The sequence below is a fragment of the Pleurodeles waltl genome, chromosome 10 (assembly GCF_031143425.1).
Source record: "Pleurodeles waltl isolate 20211129_DDA chromosome 10, aPleWal1.hap1.20221129, whole genome shotgun sequence".
Lineage (NCBI taxonomy): Eukaryota > Metazoa > Chordata > Amphibia > Caudata > Salamandridae > Pleurodeles > Pleurodeles waltl.
Window position 1 is genome coordinate 7,880,465 of NC_090449.1, and position 22,052 is coordinate 7,902,516.

Below are 22,052 nucleotides of genomic sequence, written 5' to 3' on the forward strand. Positions count from 1 at the left end.
TCAATAGGCCCCGAATGTAGCAAGACATTATGGAATTCGGCTGCCCTAGCTACCACCTGTGCATATGAGGTACTGTCCTCAGGTGGTGACGGTTTAGTTGGGTACGACTCTGGGCTATTGTCCGATACCGGAGCGTCGTAGAGGTCCCATGCATCCGGATCATTGTGGTATGAGCTGGTGAGTGTGTTAATGGTGGAGTTTGTGCCGGTGATGCATGAGTTGATGGTGGTGGAGAGGGTGGTGGAGTTACCTTCTTTACCACCTTTGCTTGTCTCCTTGCTGGAAGTCAAGTTTCCTTTTCCGTTTGATTGGGGGAAGAGTGCTAATCTTCCCTGTATCCTTTTGAATAAAGATCCGCTTTTGCGTGTGATCTGGCTCTATTGTTTGTAATTCCTCCTCAAATCTGTGTTTTTTTTTAGTTGAGAGGACAGTCCCTGTTCCTCTGAGTAGGAACCATTTTTCGGTTCGGTTGCCGGGTGTTTCGGCACCGAAACCGTGTCTCTGGATTTTTTCTGCTCCGACAAGATCTTTTTTCTTTTCGGCGTCGTGCCCTCTCGGTGCCGACCATCTTCGGTGCTGCTGTGTCGGTGCCGATTTTTTTCTGCGTCACTCTCTCGGTCCCGAGATTGCTGCGTGCCTGTGTCTCGACCGGAGTCGGATGACTTCGACAGCAGCTCGCCCTTTTTCGGTGTCGATGGACGGTCACCTACTTTCCGGGTTAAGCCATGGCTTGTTGGCGGTGGCGTCCCCTGGGCTTTGTCAGTCTTTTCGTGTGATTTTTGTTTCGACGTCTTACTCACGGTTGGGTGTTCTTCGACGTCGAATTCTTCGGAATCCGACCCGTGGATGGAGAAAGTTTCTTCTTCCTCCTCCTCCTCGAACCGTTGTTGTCCTGTCGGCGTGGACGCCATCTGCAACCTCCTGGCTCTTCGGTCTGAGCGTTTTTCTCGACCGAAACGCGCGACAGGCTTCGCACGTATCCTCCTTGTGCTCGGGGGACAGGCACAAGTTACAGACCAAATGTTGATCCGTATAAGGATATTTATTATGGCATTTAGGACAGAATCGGAACGGGGTCCGTTCCATCAGTCTCGATGTTGCACGCGGTCGGGCCGACCAGGCCCCGACGGATGATCGAAATTACCCCGAAGGGCTACCGGAGCTCTTCAAGATTCGGTGTCGATTGGTTCTAACTAACCCGATACCGAACGAAACAATACCGACTAATTTTTCCGCGATTCTGACTAACTTTCCGACCCGAAACACGGAGCGAAAAGGAACAAGTCCGAACCCGACGGCGGAAAGAAAACAATCTAAGATGGAGTCGACGCCCATGCGCAATGGAACCGAAGTGGGAGGAGTCCCTCGGTCTCGTGACTCGAAAAGACTTCTTCGAAGAAAAACAACTTGTAACACTCCGAGCCCAACACCAGACGGCGGACTGTGCACAGCATGTGTATCTGCAGCTACACATGCCACCGAACATCTGATTTCCTGGGTTCAGGGTCATCCCTAAATACTCAATTTAGGGGTGTGTTTAGGCCTGGGGGGGCAGTAGCCAAAGGCTACTGTCCTGTAGGGTGGCTACACCCTCTTTGTGCCGCCTCCTTGTGGGGAGGGGGGCACATCTCTAATCCTATTGGGTGGGGATCCTCCAAAACAAGATGGAGGATTTCCTAAGGCAGGGGTCACCTCAGCTTAGGACACCTTAGGGGCTGTAATGGCTGGAGAGTGGTGACTCCTTGTTTTCCTCCTCTCCTCCAGACTTGCCGCCAGAAGTGGGGGCTGTGTCTGGGAGCAGGCATCTCCACTAGACGGAGTGCCCGGGGCGCTGTAATACAAGGTTTGAGCGTTTGAGGCTCACCGCCAGGTGTTACAGTTCCTACAGGAGGAGTGCAGGCTTTGTTCCTTGCCACAGAGTGACAAATGCACTCACCCCATGTGGCCAGAAACCAGTCTGGATATGGCAGGCTGGCAGAAACTGGTCAGTCTAGCACTAGTAGTTGGACTGGTACAGACGGGCATCTCTAAGAAGCCCTCTGAGAAATGCACACAATGTTATGACATTAATAACAGTGATAGGATTTTTTTCTGTAGCTGAAAAAGTTCCCAACATTACTAAAATACATCAAAAGGACCGGGTTGTGGAGCTTGACTTCACCGCTAAACTTAAACTTTCTCACAAGCAGTTAAAGGCCCTCTGTAGAGGGTAAAAAATAAAAACGGGCTCAAACTAACAATGTGAATCTGCGGGAGCTACTGGTAGAGTATGAGCAGGCCCATCCTAGTGGTGAAACTACTGACCCTGTAGATCAGGGCAGTGGAAGTGGGGAGGAGAAAATAGCCCCCGGCATTTGAAATAGAGAAATCTGTACCCCAAGTATCTAGGAAACTTCCCTCTAGTGACAATGGCTCAGGCTCCTCAAGATCCAGGGAAAAACTCTCTGAAGAGGCGATTGTCTTAATGAGATTAGCTGGGAGACTTGCCCTGGTGGACAGAATACTAGCAGTAGTGAAAGAAGAGAAATGAGTTTAGCATCCGTGGATGGTGACAGCAATTTTATAACTGGGGACAGAGTAGAGCAGAGGCTGAAATCTGTAAAGGGATTGTCCCCAAATATGAAGGTGATAATCATGACCAAATGTTTCACAGCCTATGAGAAGGGCCTGTGTTGCCAGAGAACCTGACAATCAGCATTGTGCCTCTCCTCTGTGGGAGCTGTTTTCAAGAAACTGCAGGGATAAACTCCTGATACTGAATGAGGTAGATGCAAGGTTGTAGGAAAATGCCTCTCTTGGCATGGTTACCCCCTAACTGCTAACCAGGCCCCAGCACCTGTGTTCTTTCCCAAAACTGTACCGTTGTTCCCACAATTGGCACAGCTGTGGCACACAGATAAGTACCTTGTAAATGGTACCAGTGGTACGAAGGGCCCTGATGCCAGGGAAGGTCTCTAAGGGATGCAGCATGTATTATGCCAACCTGGGGACCCCTCACTCAGCACATGCACACTGCTTGCCAGCTTGTGTGTGCTGGTGGGGAGAAAATGGCTAAGTTGACATGGCCCTCCCCTCAGAGTAACACAAAAGGATGATGGACGTAGTGCTGAACAATCCAAACACTCACCCCCAGTCACAGATCTGGGTTTAATCCATCGTTCTTTTGCTCACCACGCCACCCCAGTTTGGACCCAGCCATATGCAGATCAGTCTTGATCCTGTTCCTCATGGGAACAGTCCAGCCCGAACTGCCAGGTCAGGTCCTCCCTGGACCGGAAACAGGTGTCCTGGGACCGGTTTCACGGTATCACCCTTCTTCAGCCAGGCTAGCTACGATGGATTTAGGCCCAGATCTCTGTACTGGGGGTGAATGTTTGACACTGTTCAGAATTCCATCCATCACTTGTTCTTTTTGCATTTGTCGCCCTAAGTGGTAAGGGTATGCCCAGATGTGGGTCCCGTGCCTCCCATGTCACTGGATTCAAGCTAGCCTGGCTGATGAGGGGTGAAACCCCGAAACCGGTCCCAGGATGCTTGTGTCCAGTCCAGGGAAAACTAGGCCTGGTAATTCGGGCTGGACTGTTCCCATGGGGGAACAGGGTCAAGACTGATTTACATATGGGTGGGTCCAAACTGGAATGGAATGGGCAGCAAAAAAACGATGGATTTAGGCCCAGATCTCTTTACTGGGAGTGAATGTTTGACATTGTTCAGCATTCCGTTCTTCACTTGTTCTTTTTGCATTTGCCTCCCCTCAGAGTGCCATGCCCACCTCACATTGCCTGTGGCATAGGTAAGTCACCCCTCTAGCAGGCCTTACAGCCCTAAGGCAGGGTGCACTATACCATAGGTGAGGGCATATTTCCATGAGGACTATGCCCCTACAGTGTCTAAGCAAAACCTTACACATTGTAAGTGTAAGGTAGCCATAAGAGTATATGGTCTGGGAGTTTGTCAAACACAAACTCCACAGTTCCATAATGGCTACACTGAAAACTGGGAAGTTAGGAGTCAAACTTCTCAGCACAATAAATGCACACCGATGCCAGTGTAGGATTTATTATAAAATGCACCCATAGGGCATCTTAGAGATGCCCCCTGAATACCATTCCGACTCCTAGTGCTATGCTAACCAGTTGCTGCCACAACCAGACGAGTTTCTGGCCACGTGGGGTGAGTGCCTTTGTCACTCTGTGGCCAAGAACAAAGCCTGTACTGGGTGGAGGTGCTTCTCACCTCCCCCTGCAGGAACTGGAACACCCGACGGTAAGCCTCAAAGGCTCATGCCTTTTGTTACAGCACCAGAAACTAAATCTTTTCCATTTGCAAGAGTAAGCCTTATTATTGCTATCTACTCTAGCTCTGGACAAAATGTCCCTACATTCCTGTGGGATATTCAGAAGTGCAAACTCCCTTTGCCCAGGAGCAATGCTGACAATCGCATCGACTGAGGATCCAGGTGCGATATTAACAAGTGAACTGGTATGAGAGGGGTCACCCTACTAGGTGAGGTGTGCTTTGGGTAAGTCTTTCTTGTGTTTTATGCTGTTTTTCCTTCGTCGCCGATGGCATCGATGGCGCAAATATAGTCTTCGTTGACGGTGGAGTCGATGACTAATGCATGGAGTTCTTGTTCGTCGACAGCCTTACCGAAGAGTCTACTGTCGACGAAGCCGTCGATGATGGTAAAGCAGACACTGTTGTCACCGCCGTCAACGATGATTAGGTGTAGATCTTCATTGACGAGGACGCCATCGACGCCGCTCTCGTCGACGGTGGGGCACTCGTCGTCGAAACAGTGGAAAGTCGCCGTTTACAGTGAAAAAGCACTCACCAACGGTCTCGTCGACGATGAGTGTCGTCAACAGTACCTTTTTAGCTGTAGGAGTAGACGAAGGCCTTTTGAAAGGCACAGATGGAGGTACAGAGGATGACTTCTTATGCCTCTCAGAACTACTGGTATGACCTATCTCCCCTTTCCTGGAAGATTGTTGAGGTGAAGAAGAGGCGCTGCCGCCCTTGTAAGACCCTGAGGCAGTCTTTTTGTGGGCTTTTCTCGATTGTTGGGAAGGAGATCTTGTGTCTGATCTCGCCCTTTTTTGTTGACTTTTTGGATATTGTAGAGTCATCACTATCAGAATCAGACTGGATTATCTCTGTACTTAAGTTTTTGCAGCCAAATCAATAATCTGCCTTCTCTATCCTTAAGAGTCTTAGAGGAAAAGGTACAATAAACCTTACAGTCCTTGGCTGAGTGGTCTGGATAGAGACAGTATATACAGTCCTGATGAGGGTCTTCAGACTGTAGTCTTTTCTTACCACAAGTTTTGCAATTTCTGAATAAACCCTTCTCCTTGTCAGACATGTTGTAGGTGTTAACCCCAATCAGTCCAAATACGTTTTTAGCAGAGAAAAAAATAGCTTCAAGCTAATCCAAAAGGTGTGAAGAAAGAGCAGAGCTCTGAGGAGACGCCCTAGCACGACGCGCAGTAGAAAATCTGAGGTGCTGGAGCTTCTCTCAGGAGGATTCTAGAGGGTGGTGTTGTCTGATTGGTGGATGCTCAAGTTTTGTCCTTTTCCTAAAATGACTGATAGACTGTTAAATTGAAGAGGCCTAGGGCCATTTTGTTAATGTATTTCATCACTACTTGTGTAAATTGTACTGGGGGCTCCCATCTCGACGACGGGGAATGATTCAAGCATGTGAATCTATGAAAGTTCCAATACTGGAGTAACCTCATTTCTCTTTCCAACCTTGGAATGAGGCTTTGGCACAAGGACTAGTGGGCTACCATACAGGCTTTCTGAAGGCTCAATCACCCCCAAATATAGCATCTTTTGGACTTCTGCCCTGATGCAATCTCTGACATGGTCAGGCTGCCTATAGAATTTACTCTTTACAGGCAGACTGTAACTGGTGTCCACATCATAGGCACACCAGGTGGTCAGACCAGGGGCCAGGGAAAAGACTTCAGAAAACTGACCGAGAACCCGTCTGCAGTCCGCTTGTTGCGGTTCAGAGAGGCAAACATCAACAGGGTTGTTGGAGAAAGGGGCAGGGAGAAGGTCACTCACTGGGTTCTGTCCTTCATCGTGGTCATAAGCAAGTTTATGTCAGCCCTACCATAGGGGTGACTTACAGTGACCTGGTGCAGTTACCTGTGGTGAAAGTCATAATAAGACAAAGGCGATTCACGAGGCACCCTGTGGACGCTTCTTGGAGTGCCCAGGCCAACCAAACAGGTGACCTCACCTTTCTGTTCTATTGTGTGGGGGCCACCCCACTTATCTTGGAGAGCTCTTGGGGCCACAGACCATAGGGGTGACTTACAGTGACCTGGTGCAGTGACCTGTGGTGAAAGTGTGTATGCACCTTCTCACTTAGGCTGCAATGGCAGGCCTGCAGGCACATTTTCTATGAGCTCCCATGGGTAGAACAATACATGCTGCAGCCCATGGGGAACCCCTGGTGCCCAGATGCCCTGGATACCCAAGTACCATATACTTAAGAATTATAAGGATGCACCAGTATAGCAATTGTGAAGTGTACATAGTCCTAGACAACCAAGTTTAGAGGGAGAGAGCACAGTCAATGGGGTCCTGGTTCGCAGGATCCCAGTGAAAACAGCCTAAGTATATTGACAATAGTCAAATGGGGGGGGGGAGGGGCAGCCATTCCATAAAGAAGGTAATTTCCTACAATGTTAATAAAAACATTTAATACCAAAAAAACTAATTTACATTCATACATTTGAGGTATTTATGAAGAGTCTCAGATCAACATGTTACAACACTCATCCTGAAGACATGACATTGTTAAGAGTCTGCAATATTAAAAACTTTGCAGAAAACCAACCACAATCCCACAAGCAATAATGGAAAGCATATGGATCTAGACTAGATTAAGAGTGCAAAAGGTAAAGCAATAGATCCCTCCACATCTCCCAGCCAGTACATTTCATTTCTTCCATGCACCCAATTTGTATGCTAAGCCTTTCAACATCAGGCCTACAGTATACAAAGGGAACCTGCAGTGCCTGCATTAATTATAGGCGGCATGGAGCAGGTCACCCAGTTCAAGAAAGGTGATAAGCAAAATATTCTTTCCAGATACAACACCTTGTTTTCCAATGCAATATTTATAAAGAAAATAGAGTTCTGTCTACACACACAGCTCCATACCTGCACCATGGTCGTGAATTGCACAGTATACCTCCGCCTGCCGGCTGTGAAGCGGACACTTGTCTCACCAGCTTTCCAAGCGGTGTCAATGGTGCCATTATTGCTGGCACTGTAACTGCACCAACGCCCAGAGCGATCATCAAACCAGCGCCAGTTGTTGCCATTGGCTTGCAGATACTGGGGAAAAACAGAACATCAAGAGTCTTGATTGTAATGGGCTCAATGAAATGGGCACTAATGTGGTTCATCTAAACAGAGCACACCTGGTGATTGAAGCATAATAGGTTTTTCACATTTTGTCTCATGGCCGTCCAACTTTAATAAACTAACATCTGTTTACAATGTGCCAGATCACCCTCTACGTGCCAAAAATACAGTGGGCCAATGTAAGGAAATGCCTCCTTGGCATGGTTGCCCCCTGACTTTTTGCCTTTGCTGATGCTATGTTTACAATTGAAAGTGTGCTGAGGCCTGCTAACCAGGCCCCAGCACCAGTGTTCTTTCCCTAACCTGTACTTTTGTATCCACAATTGGCAGACCCTGGCATCCAGATAAGTCCCTTGTAACTGGTACTTCTAGTACCAAGGGCCCTGATGCCAAGGAAGGTCTCTAAGGGCTGCAGCATGTCTTATGCCACCCTGGAGACCTCTCACTCAGCACAGACACACTGCTTGCCAGCTTGTGTGTGCTAGTGAGGACAAAACGAGTAAGTCGACATGGCACTCCCCTCAGGGTGCCATGCCAGCCTCTCACTGCCTATGCAGTATAGGTAAGACACCCCTCTAGCAGGCCTTACAGCCCTAAGGCAGGGTGCACTATACCATAGGTGAGGGTACCAGTGCATGAGCATGGTACCCCTACAGTGTCTAAACAAAACCTTAGACATTGTAAGTGCAGGGTAGCCATAAGAGTATATGGTCTGGGAGTCTGTCAAACACGAACTCCACAGCACCATAATGGCTACACTGAAAACTGGGAAGTTTGGTATCAAACTTCTCAGCACAATAAATGCACACTGATGCCAGTGTACATTTTATTGTAAAATACACCACAGAGGGCACCTTAGAGGTGCCCCCTGAAACTTAACCGACTGTCTGTGTAGGCTGACTAGTTCCAGCAGCCTGCCACACCAGAGACATGTTGCTGGCCCCATGGGGAGAGTGCCTTTGTCACTCTGAGGCCAGTAACAAAGCCTGCACTGGGTGGAGATGCTAACACCTCCCCCAGGCAGGAGCTGTGACACCTGGCGGTGAGCCTCAAAGGCTCACCCCTTTGTCACAGCCCAGCAGGGCACTCCAGCTTAGTGGAGTTGCCCGCCCCCTCCGGCCACGGCCCCCACTTTTGGCGGCAAGGCTGGAGGGAACAAAGAAAGCAACAAGGAGGAGTCACTGGCCAGTCAGGACAGCCCCTAAGGTGTCCTGAGCTGAGGTGACTCTGACTTTTAGAAATCCTCCATCTTGCAGATGGAGGATTCCCCCAATAGGGTTAGGATTGTGACCCCCTCCCCTTGGGAGGAGGCACAAAGAGGGTGTACCCACCCTCAGGGCTAGTAGCCATTGGCTACTAACCCCCCAGACCTAAACACGCCCTTAAATCTAGTATTTAAGGGCTGCCCTGAACCCTAGAAAATTAGATTCCTGCAACTACAAGAAGAAGGACTGCCTAGCTGAAAACCCCTGCAGAGGAAGACCAGAAGACGACAACTGCCTTGGCTCCAGAAACTCACCGGCCTGTCTCCTGCCTTCCAAAGATCCTGCTCCAGCGACGCCTTCCAAAGGGACCAGCGACCTCGACATCCTCTGAGGACTGCCCCTGCTTCGAAAAGACAAGAAACTCCCGAGGACAGCGGACCTGCTCCAAGAAAAGCTGCAACTTTGTTTCCAGCAGCTTTAAAGAACCCTGCAAGCTCCCCGCAAGAAGCGCGAGACTTGCAACACTGCACCCGGCGACCCCGACTCGGCTGGTGGCGATCCAACACCTCAGGAGGGACCCCAGGACTACTCTAAGACTGTGAGTACAAAAACCTGTCCCCCCTGAGCCCCCACAGCGCCGCCTGCAGAGGGAATCCCGAGGCTTCCCCTGACCGCGACTCTTTGAATCCTAAGTCCCGACACCTGGGAGAGACCCTGCACCCGCAGCCCCCAGGACCTGAAGGACCGGACTTTCACAGGAGAAGTGACCCCCAGGAGTCCCTCTCCCTTGACCAAGTGGAGGTTTCCCCGAGGAACCCCCCCCCTTGCCTGCCTGCAGCGCTGAAGAGATCCCTAGATCTCCCATTGACTTCCATTACAAACCCGACGCTTGTTTCTACACTGCACCCGGCCGCCCCCGCGCTGCTGAGGGTGAAATTTCTGTGTGGGCTTGTGTCCCCCCCGGTGCCCTACAAAACCCCCCTGGTCTGCCCTCCGAAGACGCGGGTACTTACCTGCAAGCAGACCGGAACCGGGGCACCCCCTTCTCTCCATTCTAGCCTATGTGTGTTGGGCACCACTTTGAACTCTGCACCTGACCGGCCCTGAGCTGCTGGTGTGGTGACTTTGGGGTTGCTCTGAACCCCCAACGGTGGGCTACCTTGGACCAAGAACTAAGCCCTGTAAGTGTCTTACTTACCTGGTTAACCTAACAAATACTTACCTCCCCTAGGAACTGTGAAAATTGCACTGTGTCCACTTTTAAAACAGCTATTTGTGAATAACTTGAAAAGTATACATGCAATTTTGATGATTTGAAATTCCTAAAGTACTTACCTGCAATACCTTTCGAATGAGATATTACATGTAGAATTTGAACCTGTGGTTCTTAAAATAAACTAAGAAAAGATATTTTTCTATATAAAAACCTATTGGCTGGATTTGTCTCTGAGTGTGTGTACCTCATTTATTGTCTATGTGTATGTACAACAAATGCTTAACACTACTCCTTGGATAAGCCTACTGCTCGACCACACTACCACAAAATAGAGCATTAGTATTATCTCTTTTTACCACTATTTTACCTCTAAGGGGAACCCTTGGACTCTGTGCATGCTATTCCTTACTTTGAAATAGCACATACAGAGCCAACTTCCTACAGCCAATGCTTAAGTAATAATACACATCTTCAGTGACAGCCCTTCAGAGGAGTACTCTTACTCCAACCCCATTATTAACAGGAGTAAACTAGGCTCCAGCTAGCTCTGTAAAAGACATCAGAAATGGTGTTGGAAGACTTAGGAACAGTATGGTACAGGGGCCTAGAATTTGTGGTACTTCTGGCCAGGTTGGGATCTGGGCGACGGCGCAGCAGACCTCAGCGGATTATGGATTGCTGCCAGGCCCGAAGGAGCAGAGTCTGCAAGAATCTCTGGAGGAAGGTCCGTGAGCTCTAGCTTTGACTTTGGTGATGTAACGCTCGATAATGAAAATGTCACTTACCCAGTGTACATCTGTTCGTGGCATCAGTCGCTGAGATTCACATGGTATGCATGAGCTCGCCATCTGGTGTTGGGTCGGAGTGTTACAAGTTGTTTTTCTTCGAAGAAGTGTTTTCGAGTCACGGGACCGAGTGACTCCTCCTTCTGTGCTCATTGCGCATGGGCGTCGACTCCATCTTCGATTTTTTTCCCCGCAGAGGGTGAGGTAGGAGTTGTACTATAGTAATAGTGCCCGCGCAATGAAAAATGTAAGTATGTACCTATTAAAGGATTAAGTAATATATATATGTAAAGAAATGGCTCCCTGTTGCAGTTACCCCCCACTTTTTGCCTGATACTGATGCTGACTTGACTGAGAAGTGTGCTGGGACCCTGCTAACCAGGCCCCAGCACCAGTGTTCCTTCACCTAAAATGTACCATTGTATCCACAATTGGCACACCCTGGCATTCAGATAAGTCCCTTGTAACTGGTACTTCTAGTACCAAGGGCCCTGATGCCAAGGAAGGTCTCTAAGGGCTGCAGCATGTCTTATGCCACCCTAGAGACCCCTCACTCAGCACAGACACACTGCTTACAAGCCTGTGTGTGCTAGTGAGAACAAAATGAGTAAGTCGACATGGCACTCCCCTCAGGGTGCCATGCCAGCCTCTCACTGCCTATGCAGTATAGGTAAGACACCCCTCTAGCAGGCCTTACAGCCCTAAGGCAGGGTGCACTATACCATAGGTGAGGGTACCAGTGCATGAGCATGGTACCCCTACAGTGTCTAAACAAAACCTTAGACATTGTAAGTGCAGGGTAGCCATAAGAGTATATGGTCTGGGAGTCTGTTTTACACGAACTCCACAGCACCATAATGGCTACACTGAAAACTGGGAAGTTTGGTATCAAACTTCTCAGCACAATAAATGCACACTGATGCCAGTGTACATTTTAGTGTAAAATACACCACAGAGGGCACCTTAGAGGTGCCCCCTGAAACTTAACCAACTAGCTGTGTAGGCTGACTGGTTCCAGCAGCCTGCCACACTAGAGACATGTTGCTGGCCCCATGGGGAGAGTGCCTTTGTCACTCTGAGGCCAGTAACAAAGCCTGCACTGGGTGGAGATGCTAACACCTCCCCCAGGCAGGAGCTGTGACACCTGGCGGTGAGCCTCAAAGGCTCACCCCTTTGTCACAGCCCAGCAGGGCACTCCAGCTTAGTGGAGTTGCCCGCCCCCTCCGGCCACGGCCCCCACTTTTGGCGGCAAGGCTGGAGGGAACAAAGAAAGCAACAAGGAGGAGTCACTGGCCAGTCAGGACAGCCCCTAAGGTGTCCTGAGCTGAAGTGACTCTAACTTTTAGAAATCCTCCATCTTGCAGATGGAGGATTCCCCCAATAGGGTTAGGATTGTGACCCCCTCCCCTTGGGAGGAGGCACAAAGAGGGTGTACCCACCCTCAGGGCTAGTAGCCATTGGCTACTAACCCCCCAGACCTAAACACGCCCTTAAATTTAGTATTTAAGGGCTACCCTGAACCCTAGAAAATTAGATTCCTGCAACGACAAGAAGAAGGACTGCCTAGCTGAAAACCCCTGCAGAGGAAGACCAGAAGACGACAACTGCCTTGGCTCCAGAAACTCACCGGCCTGTCTCCTGCCTTCCAAAGATCCTGCTCCAGCGACGCCTTCCGAAGGGACCAGCGACCTCGACATCCTCTGAGGACTGCCCCTACTTCGAAAAGACAAGAAACTCCCGAGGACAGCGGACCTGCTCCAAGAAAAGCTGCAACTTTGTTTCCAGCAGCTTTAAAGAACCCTGCAAGCTCCCCGCAAGAAGCGTGAGACTTGCAACACTGCACCCGGCGACCCCGACTCGACTGGTGGAGATCCGACGCCTCAGGAGGGACCCCAGGACTACTCTGATACTGTGAGTACCAAAACCTGTCCCCCCCTGAGCCCCCACAGCGCCGCCTGCAGAGGGAATCCCGAGGCTTCCCCTGACCGCGACTCTTTGAACCTAAAGTCCCGACACCTGGGAGAGACCCTGCACCCGCAGCCCCCAGGACCTGAAGGACCGGACTGTCACTGGAGAAGTGACCCCCAGGAGTCCCTCTCCCCTGCCCAAGTGGAGGTTTCCCCGAGGAATTCCCCCCTTGCCTGCCTGCAGCGCTGAAGAGATCCCGAGATCTCCCATTGACTTCCATTACAAACCCGACGCTTGTTCCTACACTGCACCCGGCCGCCCCCGCGCTGCTGAGGGTGAAATTTCTGTGTGGACTTGTGTCCCCCCCGGTGCCCTACAAAACCCCCCTGGTCTGCCCTCCGAAGACGCGGGTACTTACCTGCAAGCAGACCGGAACCGGGGCACCCCCTTCTCTCCATTCTAGCCTATGTGTTTTGGGCACCACCTTGAACTCTGCACCTGACCGGCCCTGAGCTGCTGGTGTGGTGACTTTGGGGTTGCTCTGAACCCCCAACGGTGGGCTACCTTGGACCAAGAACTAAGCCCTGTAAGTGCCTTACTTACCTGGTAAAACTAACAAATACTTACCTCCCCTAGGAACTGTGAAAATTGCACTAAGTGTCCACTTTTAAAACAGCTATTTGTGAATAACTTGAAAAGTATACATGCAATTTTGATGATTTGAAGTTCCTAAAGTACTTACCTGCAATACCTTTCGAATGAGATATTACATGTAGAATTTGAACCTGTGGTTCTTAAAATAAACTAAGAAAAGATATTTTTCTATATAAAAACCTATTGGCTGGATTTGTCTCTGAGTGTGTGTACCTCATTTATTGTCTATGTGTATGTACAACAAATGCTTAACACTACTCCTTGGATAAGCCTACTGCTCGACCACACTACCACAAAATAGAGCATTAGTATTATCTATTTTTACCACTATTTTACCTCTAAGGGGAACCCTTGGACTCTGTGCATGCTATTCCTTACTTTGAAATAGCACATACAGAGCCAACTTCCTACATTGGTGGATCAGCGGTGGGGTACAAGACTTTGCATTTGCTGGACTACTCAGCCAATACCTGATCACACGACAAATTCCAAAATTGTCATTAGAAATTCATTTTTGCAATTTGGAAATTTTTCTAAATTCTTAAAAGTCCTGCTAGGGCCTTGTGTGTTAAGTTCCTGTTTAGCATTGTCTTTTAGAGTTTAAAAGTTTGTTAAAAGTTTGAAATTAGATTCTAGAAACAGTTTTAGATTCTTTAAAAAGTCTTCCAACTCTTAGCAAAATAATGTCTGATACAGAGATGAATGTGGTGGAACTCGACACCACACCTTACCTCCATCTTAAGATGAGGGAGCTAAGGTCTCTCTGTAATATAAAGAAAATAACCCTTGGCTCCAGACCTACCAAAATTCAGCTCCAGGAGCTGTTGGCAGAGTTTGAAAAAGCCAACCCCTCTGAGGATGACTTCACAGAGGAAGAAATTAGTGACTGGGAGGGCAATTCCCCCCTTCCAGTCCTAAATAGGGAGACCAGGGCCTCTCAAGCCCTGTCTCCAAAAATGATAGTCAGAAATGTTGCTTCCCTCACAGGAGGGTCCAGCATTTCTGAAATCACTGAGGATGCTCTCAGTGAAGATGACCCCCTGTTAGCCAGGATGGTCAAAAGATTGGCTTTGGAAAAGCAGCTCCTAGCCATAGAAAGGGAAAGAAAAGAGATGGGCCTAGGTCCCATCGATGGTGGCAGCAACTTAAATAGGGTCAGAGATTCTCCTGACATCCTAAAAATCCCCAAAGGGATTGTAACAAAATATGAAGCTGGTGATGACATCACCAAATGGTTCACAGCTTTTGAGAGGGCTTGTGTAACCAGAAAAGTGAACAGATCTCACTGGGGTGCTCTCCTTTGGGAAATGTTCACTGGAAAGTGTAGGGATAGACTCCTCACACTCTCTGGAAAAGATGCAGAATCTTATGACCTCATGAGGGGTACCCTGATTGAGGGCTTTGGATTCTCCACTGAGGAGTATAGAATTAGATTCAGGGGGGCTCAAAAATCCTCGAGCCAGACCTGGGTTGATTTTGTAGACTACTCAGTAAAAACACTGGATGGTTGGTTAACTGGAAATGAAGTGTGTGACTATGTTGGGCTTTATAATTTGTTTATGAAAGAACACATTTTAAGTAACTGCTTCAATGAAAAGTTGCATCAGTATCTGGTAGACCTAGGTCCAATTTCTCCCCAAGAATTGGGAAAGAAGGCAGACCACTGGGTCAAGACTAGGGTAACCAAAACTTCCACTGGGGGTGACCAAAAGAAAGGGGTTACAAAAACTCCCCAGGAGAAAGTGGGTGACGCTAGAGACAAAGAAAAAGAGTCCTCTGTAGGCCCCCAAAAACCAGAACAGGTGGGTGGGCCCCAAGACACAACCCAAAACAAAGGTGGGTACCAGGGTAAGAACTGGGATGCCACTAAGGCATGGTGCCACAACTGTAAACAGTCTGGGCACCACACCAAGGACACTTCTTGTTCCAAAAACAAACCCCAGAACAAAATTCCAGGGGTAACCAGTGTAGCCATGGGAGATGACTCCTCAGATGAGGAGGTCTTCCTAGCTTTCAACTGGAAACAGGGCCCAACAGGTGAGTTGGAGATTCCAGAGGGAAGCAGACACTTCCACCACCTACTGGTGAATGGAATCCCAACCACTGCCCTGAGAGACACTTGTGCCAGTCACACTATTGTGCATGACAGGCTGGTGCTCTCAAACCAGTACATCCCAGGTGAGACTGCCAGGGTAAGAGTTAGCCTAGACAGGGTCACTAAGAGGCCTGTGGCTTTAGTGCCCATAGAAGTGGGTGGCACTCTTAGCTGGAGAAGGGTAGTAGTCAGTACAGACCTCCCCCTTGATTGTCTCCTTGGAAATGACTACCCAGAGGTTAGTCAGAGCTCAAGAGAGGAACTGGTCCAGTGCCAGTCCTCTCCCAAGGATTCTGGAAGTCCTGCCTCTGCAGTAAATGCAAGCAGGCCCCAGAAGAAGAAGAAAAGAAAACAGAGTAGGAAGGGTGGACAACCTTTAGCCAAGGTTACAGCAAGCCAAGGAGATTCTGCTCCAGTAGGGGAGAACTCCAAAAATGGCCCTGATAAAGTCCAACCTGACCCACAAGAAGTCCTGGCTAGTCAGGCAACTGTTAAACCTGAGTGGGTGGCTCCTCAGCTAACAGAAGAAAGAGTGGAAGAAGGGTGTTTACTACAAGATGTGGTAACCCCCCACTCCAATACAGCAGACAGGCAATCTGAACCCAAAGAAGCCTGTAACTTAGCCCCTTCCCTTTTAGGTGAAGAGCTAAAGGTGTGGTTCTGGGCACTGACAGCTGTCAGTGGCCTCTGCTGGGTGTTAGCCTTTGTGGCTGCACTATCCTTGGCATGGTGGTCAGACCCCATGCCAAATAGCAAGTTAGGCCCCCTGACCCTGTTGGTCATGGTGGGGTTACTCCAGCTCTGGGTAACCTCTTTGGGTAAGCTAGGGATGACCCTGGCTAAGATAAGATTAGCAGAGGTGGATACCTCTAAACCCAAAATAAAAAGAATGGGTGGAGACATTGAAGAAGCAGACAAGAGGCAATTCAGACTAGGTCCTATCACTGTGGAAGTGGGTCAGTTCCCCAAAGGGAATGACCTGAACAGAAGGATGTAAGGCAGAGTAGGCCCTGCAACTAACCAGCCTATTTCTCCTACTCTTCCTCGCCTGACAGACTAGGAAGACTCTCCCAGCTTGGGCTGAGTCTCCTGGCCTGTGGGCTGGGGGGGGCTTGTGTAAAGAAATGGCTCCCTGTTGCAGTTACCCCCCACTTTTTGCCTGATACTGATGCTGACTTGACTGAGAAGTGTGCTGGGACCCTGCTAACCAGGCCCCAGCACCAGTGTTCCTTCACCTAAAATGTACCATTGTATCCACAATTGGCACACCCTGGCATTCAGATAAGTCCCTTGTAACTGGTACTTCTAGTACCAAGGGCCCTGATGCCAAGGAAGGTCTCTAAGGGCTGCAGCATGTCTTATGCCACCCTAGAGACCCCTCACTCAGCACAGACACACTGCTTACAAGCCTGTGTGTGCTAGTGAGAACAAAATGAGTAAGTCGACATGGCACTCCCCTCAGGGTGCCATGCCAGCCTCTCACTGCCTATGCAGTATAGGTAAGACACCCCTCTAGCAGGCCTTACAGCCCTAAGGCAGGGTGCACTATACCATAGGTGAGGGTACCAGTGCATGAGCATGGTACCCCTACAGTGTCTAAACAAAACCTTAGACATTGTAAGTGCAGGGTAGCCATAAGAGTATATGGTCTGGGAGTCTGTTTTACACGAACTCCACAGCACCATAATGGCTACACTGAAAACTGGGAAGTTTGGTATCAAACTTCTCAGCACAATAAATGCACACTGATGCCAGTGTACATTTTAGTGTAAAATACACCACAGAGGGCACCTTAGAGGTGCCCCCTGAAACTTAACCAACTAGCTGTGTAGGCTGACTGGTTCCAGCAGCCTGCCACACTAGAGACATGTTGCTGGCCCCATGGGGAGAGTGCCTTTGTCACTCTGAGGCCAGTAACAAAGCCTGCACTGGGTGGAGATGCTAACACCTCCCCCAGGCAGGAGCTGTGACACCTGGCGGTGAGCCTCAAAGGCTCACCCCTTTGTCACAGCCCAGCAGGGCACTCCAGCTTAGTGGAGTTGCCCGCCCCCTCCGGCCACGGCCCCCACTTTTGGCGGCAAGGCTGGAGGGAACAAAGAAAGCAACAAGGAGGAGTCACTGGCCAGTCAGGACAGCCCCTAAGGTGTCCTGAGCTGAAGTGACTCTAACTTTTAGAAATCCTCCATCTTGCAGATGGAGGATTCCCCCAATAGGGTTAGGATTGTGACCCCCTCCCCTTGGGAGGAGGCACAAAGAGGGTGTACCCACCCTCAGGGCTAGTAGCCATTGGCTACTAACCCCCCAGACCTAAACACGCCCTTAAATTTAGTATTTAAGGGCTACCCTGAACCCTAGAAAATTAGATTCCTGCAACGACAAGAAGAAGGACTGCCTAGCTGAAAACCCCTGCAGAGGAAGACCAGAAGACGACAACTGCCTTGGCTCCAGAAACTCACCGGCCTGTCTCCTGCCTTCCAAAGATCCTGCTCCAGCGACGCCTTCCGAAGGGACCAGCGACCTCGACATCCTCTGAGGACTGCCCCTACTTCGAAAAGACAAGAAACTCCCGAGGACAGCGGACCTGCTCCAAGAAAAGCTGCAACTTTGTTTCCAGCAGCTTTAAAGAACCCTGCAAGCTCCCCGCAAGAAGCGTGAGACTTGCAACACTGCACCCGGCGACCCCGACTCGACTGGTGGAGATCCGACGCCTCAGGAGGGACCCCAGGACTACTCTGATACTGTGAGTACCAAAACCTGTCCCCCCCTGAGCCCCCACAGCGCCGCCTGCAGAGGGAATCCCGAGGCTTCCCCTGACCGCGACTCTTTGAACCTAAAGTCCCGACACCTGGGAGAGACCCTGCACCCGCAGCCCCCAGGACCTGAAGGACCGGACTTTCACTGGAGAAGTGACCCCCAGGAGTCCCTCTCCCCTGCCCAAGTGGAGGTTTCCCCGAGGAATTCCCCCCTTGCCTGCCTGCAGCGCTGAAGAGATCCCGAGATCTCCCATTGACTTCCATTACAAACCCGACGCTTGTTCCTACACTGCACCCGGCCGCCCCCGCGCTGCTGAGGGTGAAATTTCTGTGTGGACTTGTGTCCCCCCCGGTGCCCTACAAAACCCCCCTGGTCTGCCCTCCGAAGACGCGGGTACTTACCTGCAAGCAGACCGGAACCGGGGCACCCCCTTCTCTCCATTCTAGCCTATGTGTTTTGGGCACCACCTTGAACTCTGCACCTGACCGGCCCTGAGCTGCTGGTGTGGTGACTTTGGGGTTGCTCTGAACCCCCAACGGTGGGCTACCTTGGACCAAGAACTAAGCCCTGTAAGTGCCTTACTTACCTGGTAAAACTAACAAATACTTACCTCCCCTAGGAACTGTGAAAATTGCACTAAGTGTCCACTTTTAAAACAGCTATTTGTGAATAACTTGAAAAGTATACATGCAATTTTGATGATTTGAAGTTCCTAAAGTACTTACCTGCAATACCTTTCGAATGAGATATTACATGTAGAATTTGAACCTGTGGTTCTTAAAATAAACTAAGAAAAGATATTTTTCTATATAAAAACCTATTGGCTGGATTTGTCTCTGAGTGTGTGTACCTCATTTATTGTCTATGTGTATGTACAACAAATGCTTAACACTACTCCTTGGATAAGCCTACTGCTCGACCACACTACCACAAAATAGAGCATTAGTATTATCTATTTTTACCACTATTTTACCTCTAAGGGGAACCCTTGGACTCTGTGCATGCTATTCCTTACTTTGAAATAGCACATACAGAGCCAACTTCCTACAATATACAAATGTACAAAATTGAAGGTAACTTCTGAACTGCTACAGGCCTCCGGGGAGGTGGGTGGGTCCATGTGAATCTCAGCGACTGATGCCACGAACAGATGTACACTGGGTAAGTGACATTTTCAGTTCGATGGCATCTGTCGCTGTAGATACACATGGTATGCATAGACTAGTAAGCAGTTAGTTCCCCATAAGCGGTGGTTTAGCCTGTAGGAGTAGAAGTTGTCTGAAATAGAGTTCTTAATACAGCTTGACCTACTGTAGCTTGTTGTGCGGATAGCACATCTATACAGTAGTGTTTGGTGAATGTGTGAGGCGTAGACCAAGTGGCTGCCTTACATATTTCCTGCATTGGGATGTTTCCTAAAAAGGCCATTGAAGCACCTTTTTTTTCTTGTTGAATGTGCCCTGGGAGTAATGGGCAGTTGTCTTTTTGCTTTAAGGTAGCAGATTTGGATGCATTTAACTATCCATCTGGCTATACCTTGTTTTGATATTGGGTTACCTGCATGAGGTTTTTGGAATGCAATAAATAGCTGTTTAGTTTTTCTGATGTTCTTTGTTCTGTCAATGTAGTACATTAATGCTCTTTTGACATCTAATGTATGTAGTGCTCTTTCAGCCACAGAATCTGGCTGTGGGAAAAAAACTGGTAGTTCTACCGTTTGATTTAGATGGAATGGTGAAATAACTTTTGGTAAAAATTTTGGATTAGGTCGTAGGACGACCTTATTTTTATGTATTTGTATAAAAGGCTCTTGTGTTGTGAACGCTTGAATTTCACTTACTCTTCTTAGAGATGTAATGGCGATGAGAAAGGCAACTTTCCAGGTTAGGAATTGTATTCCGCAAGAGTGCATGGGTTCGAAAGGTGGGCCCATGAGTCTTTTTAGAACCACGTTTAGGTTCCATGAAGGAACAGGTGGTGTTCTTGGTGGTTTAATTCTTTTAAGCCCTTCTATGAATGCTTTGATAACTGGTATCCTATACAAGGAAGTTGAATAGGTAGTTTGCAGGTATGCAGATATTGCTGCAAGGTGTATTTTAATAGAAGAGAAGGCTAGCTTTGCTTTTTGTAAATGGAGCAAGTAATTTACTATATGTTTTGGAGTTGCGTCTAGTGGTTGTATCTGATTATGATGGCAGTACCAAACAAATCTTTTCCACTTACTTGCGTAGCAGTGTCTAGTGGATGGCCTTCTGGCCTGCTTTATGACTTCCATACACTCTTGGCTAAGTTGTAAGTGTCCGAATTCTAGGATTTCAGGAGCCAGATTGCTAGATTCAGCGATGCTGGGTCCGGGTGTCTGATCTGTTGGTTGTGTTGCGTTAACAGATCTGGTTTGTTGGGCAGTTTGATGTGTGGTACTACAGACAGATCTAGCAGTGTTGTGTACCAGGGTTGTCTTGCCCACGTTGGTGCTATTAAAATGAGTTTGAGTTTGTTTTGACTCAATTTGTTTACTAGTTAAGGAAGGAGAGGGAGAGGAGGAAAAGCGTAAGCAAATATTCCTGACCAGTTCATCCATAGGGCATTGCCTTGGGATTGCTTGTGTGGGTATCTGGACGCGAAGTTTTGGCATTTTGCGTTCTCTTTTGTTGCAAATAAGTCTATTTGTGGTGTTCCCCAGAGTGTGAAGTAGGTGTTCAGAATCTGTGGGTGGATTTCCCATTCGTGGACTTGCTGGTGATCTCGAGAGAGATTGTCTGCCAGCTGATTCTGGATCCCCGGAATAAACTGTGCTATTAGACCAATTTGATGGTGGATTGCCCACTTCCATATTTTTTGAGCTAACAAGCTTAACTGCGTTGAATGTGTTCCTCCTTGTTTGTTTAGATAATACATCGTTGTCATGTTGTCTGTTTTGACAAGGATGTATTTGTGGGTTATGATTGGTTGGAAAGCTTTTAGTGCTTGAAAAACTGCTAATAATTCTAGATGATTTATATGCAGTTTTGTTTGATGTATGTTCCATTGTCCTCTTATGTTGTGTTGATTGAGATGTGCTCCCCACCCTGTCATGGAAGCATCTGTTGTTATTACGTACTGTGGCACTGGGTCTTGGAAAGGCCGCCCTATGTTTAAATTTATACTGTTCCACCATAGAAGCGAGAGGTAAGTTTGGCGGTCTAGCAACACCAGATCTAGAAGGTGACCCTGTGCTTGAGACCACTGTGAGGCTAGGCACTGTTGTAAGGGCCTCATGTGCAGTCTTGCGTTTGGGACAATGGCTATGCATGAGGACATCATGCCTAGGAGCTGTAGTATTGTTCTTGCTTGTATTGTTTGGTTTGGAGACATGTGTTGAATGACTCTGTTGAAATTGTGGATCCTTTGTGGAGTTGGCGTTGCTACTCCTTTTGTCGTGTCTATTATGGCTCCTAGATATTGCTGTACTTTGCTTGGCAGAATGTTTGATTTTGCAAAGTTGACGGTGAACCCTAGTTTGTAGAGGGTTTGTATGACTTGATTTGTGTGGTTTGAGCTTTGTGTGAGCGAACTGGTTTTGATTAGCCAGTCGTCTAGATACGGGAACACATGTATTTGCTGCCTTCTGATGTGTGCAGCGACTACTGCTAGGCATTTTGTGAATACTCTTGGAGCGGTTGTTAAACCAAAAGGCAATACTTTGAATTGGTAATGTATTCCTTTGAATACAAACCTTAGATATTTCCTGTGTGATTGATGTATTGGTATATGGAAATATGCGTCCTTGAGGTCTAGGGTTGTCATGTAGTTGTGTTTTTTGAGCAATGGTAACACTTCTTGTAGTGTGACCATGTGAAAGTGGTCTGATTTGATGAATGTGTTTACTACTCTGAGGTCTAGAATTGGTCTCAGTGTTTCGTCCTTTTTTGGTATCAAGAAGTACAGTGAATAAACTCCTGTGTTTATTTGTGTGCTTGGTACTAATTCTATTGCATTTTTTTGCAGTAGTGCTTGAACTTCTATCTCTAGAAGCTGTGAATGGTATTTTGATAAATTTTGTGATT

General features: G+C 48.4%; 1 protein-coding gene across 10 annotated transcripts in view; it reads right to left on the reverse strand.

Annotated features, from left to right (window-relative positions):
- The window catches only part of HUWE1 (HECT, UBA and WWE domain containing E3 ubiquitin protein ligase 1), a 1,403,674-nt gene that overhangs the window by 776,983 nt on the left and 604,639 nt on the right, over positions 1-22,052 (reverse strand). For all 10 annotated transcript variants that reach the window (XM_069209338.1, XM_069209335.1, XM_069209339.1 and 7 more), the window contains one exon: positions 7,183-7,359. In XM_069209338.1, coding sequence (XP_069065439.1) covers positions 7,183-7,359 — 177 coding nt within the window. The remainder of the gene's footprint in view (positions 1-7,182; positions 7,360-22,052) is intronic.